Source organism: Parasteatoda tepidariorum, chromosome X2, assembly GCF_043381705.1.
Source record: "Parasteatoda tepidariorum isolate YZ-2023 chromosome X2, CAS_Ptep_4.0, whole genome shotgun sequence".
NCBI classification, from domain to species: Eukaryota; Metazoa; Arthropoda; class Arachnida; order Araneae; family Theridiidae; genus Parasteatoda; species Parasteatoda tepidariorum.
Window position 1 is genome coordinate 45398007 of NC_092215.1, and position 7444 is coordinate 45405450.

Genomic DNA, 7444 nt, shown 5'->3' on the forward strand with positions numbered 1-7444 from the left:
TGATATATCTGATGTTTATTATCTTTAAAACACTTTATAGAAGCATTTGAAACCATCATTTTTGTCCCTTTAACCCTTATTATAATTGAGAAATAATATCACAATAAGACATAATTAACAGTCATCTAACTCCTATCAACCATCTAATTAAACTGTTATTTTAAATGAACCATAGAAGCGTAAACAGATTATTACTCTTCTATTTGGTAAGAGGCAAAGACATCGAAAGTTTAAAATTACCAAATAAATGGTAAAATGTTTGATAGTTAAGTTGAAAGATACAAAGTATAAGATTAAGTTTATGGGGTCTCTGTCAGAAAATCTTGACGTATTTAACGGTGTTGGACAGGGAGATTCTCTCTTCTGTCTTCTTTTTAATATTGCACGTTAGAGAGTTATTCGTGATTTAAACATCAATACCAGTGGTCACATATTTACTAGATCAGTACAACTACTTGCATATGCTGATGATGTTGACGTAATTGCTCGTTCTCTTCCTGCCCTGAAAGATATATTTCCTGTCCTTGAGGTGGCTGCAAGACAAATGGGATTAGTCATAAATGCAGATAAAACAAAATATATGTTATTATCAAGAAACAGAGTCCCACACCCCTATCTTGAAATAGATTTTTATAGATTTGAAACAGGAGTTTTACTTACTTAGGATCAATTATTACTATTAATAACAGATTGTCTCCTGAAATGAAAATCCGACTCCATCTGACAAATCGGACTGTCTTTGGGATGAGAAGATTTATTAAATTTCGGTTTCTGTTTAGAAATACGGCTTTCTTAATTTACAAAACTCTTGTCAGGTCAGTCCTGACATATGCTTTTGAAGCTTGGACAACGACAAAACTGGAGGAAAATTGTATCGCAATATTTGAGAGAAAGATTTTGCAGAGTATACTTGATGGTGTAAATGAAAACAATAACTGGAGAAGGTGATTTAACTTTGAACTGTACAAGATTTATATACAACCAGATACTATTAAATACATAAAAGTAAATATAATGAATTGGATGAGCCACGTGATTCGAATGAGTGATGACAATAAAATAAAAAAAATATTGCTTTTTAAACCAACTGGAACAAGAAAGCGGGAAGGCCCCGATTGAGATGGGCAGACTCGGTGGAGTCAGATTTTCTTGCAATTAATGAAAAATAAATTGGAGATCAAAGATAAATCGGCAATCATTATGGAGAAATCTTCAGAGGAAGGCATTGGCCCACGTTGGGCTGCCTGGTCAATCATGATGATGTTTGATAGTCAAGATCATGTTGGTAATTTTCTCGTGATGCTTTAGAGTATGGCATAAAAACCATTTATTTGGTTAAATTTACTTTTGAGATTTGTGTTTGTTATTAAATGTAATGTAATGAGAACTATAATTTTAAAAAGCGGATTTTCCGGTAAATCGCAACAACCCTGAACAATACCAATTGAATGGTTCAAATACCGTATATTTTGGTTTAATTCTTAGAACTGTGGCCCCTTTCTCCAGAAATTTCTTCACCATGCAGATATGGTGATTTTTCCAGCATATTTTTCTCCGTGCAGTAATCGTCAAGTATCATAACGAGTTTAGTGAAGAAAGTAAAATTATCAAGAAAGAAAACAAGAAAAAAAAGAAGAGTATGCAATTTAATTTAAGAAATAATGAAATCACGTTTTCAGAATGCTTTTCAGTGAATGAATATTTAAAGTCTGCATCTTTTTTTGATCTCACTAAAACTATTAATGTGTCGTCTTTCTTTACAATTATATCTGAAAGTAGTTTAGTTAAGCCAGAATATTTCTGAAGTATTTTCGAGAAAGAAAAAAGACAGTTCTGAAAAGGAAGATTAATTAAATAATGGCGCTACTAAAATAGAATTATTTGTATTTTTGGCTCTTCCCAATCAAGCTAGGTAAAATAGCAATCACATCATTTACATCGTTCAGTAATCTTGTGTCAGAACGAGCTTAGCAATCCCTGGGGGAGACCGAAGGAAAAAAAGAAGAAAAAAAAGAAAAAAAGAAAGTGTAGGATCTTAGCGATTAATCCAAAAACAATGCCATTGAAGTTAAGGGCAACGAAATAAGAAAGCAACTCGATTCGTTTAAAACAACTGTACGAGTGGGATCCTTTATCTTGAATTTTATTCTTATTTGAGTTAAGTTCTACCCACATAAGCCCTTTGTTTTTCTCTTTGTTCAATTAAAGAAACCTTTTCTGAGTGTTTCTAAGTATTTTTCAAGTGAGTTTGAAAAGTTGTTTAAATGAATTCCGACAAGAGGAAGATAAAAGAATTTATTTCCGATGGGGCACTAACTTTTATGTTTCGAAAAAAAAGAAGCGTGTCACTGAAAGCGGACTTATATATAACAATAATTCTCTGGTTTATTGAGAAGAAATTACAATTACACGTTTCCTGCTCAATTCGAAAGTTTATTTGAAATGTTGGATTTAAGAAAAAAATAATGTTAGATGATTATTTTTACTCAAAGTTAGATTTTATAAGGCTGACCAGCCTGTGTAGGGGTCAGGGAACTTGCATCAGAAAGGTTCTTGCTTTGAATCCCAGGCAAGGCATGGATGTTCTTCCATTCTCTGAACTATCTGTCTTCACTGTGGGAGCAACATTGACCCACCCAGGGGCGTACGCAAGGGGGGGGCTTAGGGGTTTAAACCCCCCCTTGAGCTCAGACAAAGTGAATTTGCAAAATAATACAGACAAAAATAAAAATTTTAGTAGAAATTATGCGGGTTATTATTTTTTAAGACTATATATTTTTATTTGCCTTATGCCTACTTTTTTTTTCTCACGGTATATCTCAGAATACTGATAAAACATTTACTATAATAGGGTTGTATTTTTGAAACCAAATTCACGTGATACTGTTACGGGCGAGCCCCGATCACTGGTTCCTTTCTGACCTGCCAGTCGCGATAGTTTTCGAGACTGGCTGGCATTCGCGAGGTCTGGAATCCTAGACGTTCTGTCGTCTTTGAGACAATTCGAGAATTTTGTAGATGCGGTTAAAAAAAATTATATGAAAGGGGGTTACATTTATTTTCGATTTTAGTCAGACTAAGAGTTATCTCTGCCGCTTGTCCTTCGGAGCTTGTTTCTAAATCTGTTTTGTTTTGGAGACTCTGTGCTCGTTGAAGTTATTCATTCCAGCTCGAAACTTTGAGATCGTAGCTTAGTGGATATTTCTGTGCCAATATATATGTATATATTTTTGCTGTTCTTGGATCTTTAGGATGTCTAAACGCAAGAATTTAACAATTTTTAATTACTTTGAGAAAAAATCACGACCTGAAATTAGTGAGGTGACAGCATCTAGTACCAATGTAAGTTTTTCTGTTGAACAGAAATGTGATACTTCCGTTGAAGAAAACGTTTCTAGCGTAACAGAATCTGATGAATGTGAAAGCGGCCCTCAAAGTGTTACTTCCCACCCATATGACATTGGACTTTTTTCAGAAGATAATACATGCGAGGATAAAAAACTGGATATACTTAAAAATGTTTGGGAACCCAATCCAGCATTTGTTTTTCCTGAAAAAGGAAAAAGAAAATTGAAATTTCAGTACAAATGGCTTTATCGCTGGAAATGGCTTGCATATTCAGAGGTTAAGGGTGGTGCTTTTTGCAAATTTTGTGTACTTTTCGCCCCAAGTGGTGCCGGTTCTGGAAAGCAACCTTTAGGCCAACTGTGCAATGTAAAATTTGACAACTGGAAAAATGCTGTAGAGCGATTTTCTGAACACGAGAAATGTCTTTATCACAAAAAATCGATCGAAACTGCTGGGACATTAAACGATATTTTATTTGGAAAGATGAAACCTGTGGATGAACAAGTTGACAGTGCAGCAAGCAGAAGAAAATTAGAAAATAGAAAAAACATTACTCCAATCATTGAAACCATCCTATTTTGTGGAAATCAAGGTCTCGCTCTAAGAGGACATAAGGATTCGGGAATAATTGCTGAACAACCAGGTGAAGAGAACGACGGAAATTTTCGGGCATTGCTTCGTTTCCGGAGTAAGAACGATTCGACTCTTAAGAACATTTTAGAGTCAAGCAGAAAAAATGCTCAGTATACCAGCCCTCGATTTCAGAACGAAGTTATTGAGGTTTGCAATATTTTAATCCTGCAAAAACTAGTCAGCAAGATTAATGATGCAACTTGCTTTTCCATTCTTGCAGATGAAACAACTGATATTGCAGGTATAGAGCAATTATCGTTATGCGTTCGATATGTCGATAAAGAAAATTTTAACATCACCGAACAGTTTTTGCAATTCATTCCGGTGCATGACTTAACCGGAAAAGCAATAGCAACAACAATATTAGACCAATTACAGTCTATGAAAGTTGATATAAAAAAGTTACGTGGACAGGGGTACGATGGTGCTGCATCAATGAGTGGAAAAATTAATGGTGTACAAGCCCACGTAAGAAGTATTGTCCCATCAGCACTCTATGTACATTGCTCTGCTCATAGCCTCAATTTGGCTGTATCAAATGCATGCGAAATAACTGGCATTAGAAATTGCTTAGGGACAATTAAAACATTATACGACTTTTTAAATACGCCAAAAAGACAGTATGTCCTATCTTCAGCAATAGAGGAGATGGAAACCAGCTCTAAGAGGGAGAAAATTAAACAGCTATGTGCAACCCGTTGGATGGAAAGATACGACTCAGTAACCGCTGTGGTGGAACTTTTCGAGCCTATCGCCGAAACACTACAAAAAATATCAGAATGGAAGGATAAGGAATCAGCTACCCAGGCTAATTCTTTACTGTGCACAGTATCTAATTGCCAGTTCGTAATATCTCTTTTGTGCATTTACAAAGTTTTCACCATAACAATCCATCTCTGTAGATACCTACAAAAAACAAGCATAGATTTGATAGAGGCAGTGAGTCTTGCAGAAGATGTCATTAAAGATCTAAAATTAATGCGTGAAAATGCCACTGAAACATTCTCTGAAATATTCAGCTCTTCTTCTCTTATGCTAACAAGCATTGGATCTTCCACTTCCATGCAAATCCCTAGAATAACAGGAAGACAGAAAAATCGCGATAATTTTCCCTCATCGACACCGGAAACATATTTCAGAGTTAGTGTTTTTATTCCATTTATAGAAAATTTTATAACACAATTAAACTTAAGATTTGTATCGCATCGTGATATTTTGAAAGGATTTCAGTGTCTTCTACCTGCCGATCCTTTCATTTGCCAACCTTCAAACATAAAGGCTTTTGAAGCATTAGTGGAATTTTACGCTGGAGATTTGGATACCTGTAAAGAAAGCCTTAAGTCTGAACTAAAACTCTGGTATAAAAGATTAAAAAGGATTAGTGAAGACGGAGGTAGTGTTCCAAAAACTGCGGCGGATGCTCTTGGAATGTGCAATAAAGATATAACACCAAACATTTTCAAACTCCTAGAAATATTGGTCGTTCTACCTGTTTCAACGAGTGCAAACGAAAGATCCTTTTCGACTTTGCGCCGTTTGAAGACTTATTTACGCAACTCAACGGGAAATAATAGAATGAATGGATTGGCGCTCTTAAGCATTCATAGAAAATTTACCCCAGCTGTCGAAGACATTTTAAACGAACTTGCAAAAAAACCCCGTCGTTTGGATATTACAGTATAAATCAATAAATTTTTAGCGTGTTTGTATACTGGTTTAATTCCCTATTTGTTGGTAAGTCATTTTTTAGTTAAATTCATTGGTTTTCTATGGAATATTCACATTTATATGGTTATTATTTAGGTAGCTGTTACAGTATGAGTAGTTTTTTCTGGCTTGATTTATTCCTACTTTTTAATAAAAATAAAATATTTTACCTCTTATTATAAAAAAAATTATATTCTTAAACTTAAAAAATAAAAACAAAATTTAACTAAACAATGTTGTCGAAATAAAAAGTCAAAATTGTCTAGCTGTCTAAATTAGGGAAGTAATAGTGCTTTATTACATACTCGAATTTCTTTTAGTAATTTCTGAAAATTATGAGCCCCCCCCCCTTGAAAAAATTCTGCGTACGCCACTGGACCCACCTATTATGGTGCTCCTGGAAAAGTGGCCCACAAATCTGCCTTCCAGATGCCTCTATGACGAAAGGTCATTCCCCTGGCGGACATTAGGGGAAAAATATTTTATAAGGAAATAAAATTTAAAAGTATTTCACGACACATGACCAGAAATGCAAAAATAACAAAAATAGTAAAATTCTAATTGCGAAGTAATAACTGTTGCACACAAGTTCATCAAATTCTCACAATTTAAAGAAACGTTTCTTCGTAAAATTCGTTAAAAAGTAACGAATTTCAGAGTCACTTTTTTTAATGTCAGGCAGGGTTGAATACTCGACATTTTTGATTTGTATGAAATTTTCCGAATATGTTTATCGGGTTAGACACGTGTTTTTTTATTGTTGCGAATTTTTTTCTTCTCCTGGTTTTAGATGTCAAAGCTGAAGATTAACTGAAATTTTTGAAACAACACGTCTATTTACATGTGGTACCACTTTTTGTGAAATAAGTGAACTAAGCCACTGACATTCCTTTGCGTCCTTCTACTTTCAAATTAACTACGATATTAAGATATAAATACCTTCAGTTATCTTTTGCATCGAACATTATAGGCCGTTACAAGTTCTTCGAAATAAGGCTATTTTCTTAGACTTGGGCAGTCAAAATCTACTTGTGATAACAGTGAATCACAATGATATTTCTATGAATACATATTAACGAGTAGTACCTACAAAATCAACATATGTGTGGCGCATAGTTGGCGTGACCTTAAATTTGATCTTAAAGTAGCAAAAAGTTGAAATCTTGCTCAACTTTCAAGACAAATTAAGGGCCTTTTCCAAAACAAGATTTGTCCCGCAGTGGTGATCGTTAAGACACGGTTCCCAGCAGATCACCGAAGTCAAGCATCACTGGCTGCGGTCAGTGTGCGGGTGGGTGACCATTTGGATCAGTCTGCGTAGGGACCGAGGGTGTGTGGTATTGGTCCTCGTTAAACTGTGCTACCGTAAAGTGCTCGACTTCGCGTGCAGGTCGTCGGGCTACCGAAGCGGGGTACCATACCCTCTGCAGAGGATCAAAATTGTGATGGCATGTCTTCGGATCATCCTCAGGGATGTTTCCCAGACCTTCGCCAATAGCCCATTGTGCAGCTCTAGTGCGACGTAAATGAACTGCAACTACAACAACAAAACAAGATTTTCTGGAGAAGAAGTATAGCAGAAATTAAATCAATTTACAGATCCAATAATTACTGATTCTCCTTTTAAATAATATGGCCCAAAACTTTGAACAATAAACCAAAACTTTGAAACTGAAATAGTTATTGTAAAATTTCCTTGAAAAATGTGATTTTGGCCCAATATGAAAATATAAAGTTTAGTTAGTCGCTACCTAAA

At 35.1% G+C, this 7444-nt stretch overlaps 1 protein-coding gene across 1 annotated transcript; it reads left to right on the plus strand.

Annotated features, from left to right (window-relative positions):
* The first annotated feature begins 1200 nt into the window (after positions 1 to 1200).
* Positions 1201 to 5664, plus strand: LOC122270036 (zinc finger MYM-type protein 1-like). Its single transcript, XM_071188039.1, has 2 exons — positions 1201 to 1281; positions 3364 to 5664. Exons 1-2 carry the CDS (start codon positions 1201 to 1203, stop codon positions 5662 to 5664), a joined length of 2382 nt encoding a protein of 793 aa, XP_071044140.1.
* The last annotated feature ends 1780 nt before the right edge of the window (positions 5665 to 7444 follow it).

Excerpts from the sequence above, each read along its gene's own strand:
- LOC122270036 (XM_071188039.1), top strand. The coding sequence starts at position 1,201 with ATGGAGAAATCTTCAGAGGAAGGCATTGGCCCACGTTGGGCTGCCTGG. Across the intron at positions 1,282-3,363 it reads TGTTTGATAGTCAAGATCAT|AAATGTGATACTTCCGTTGA; the intron begins GTTGGTAATTTT and ends TCTGTTGAACAG.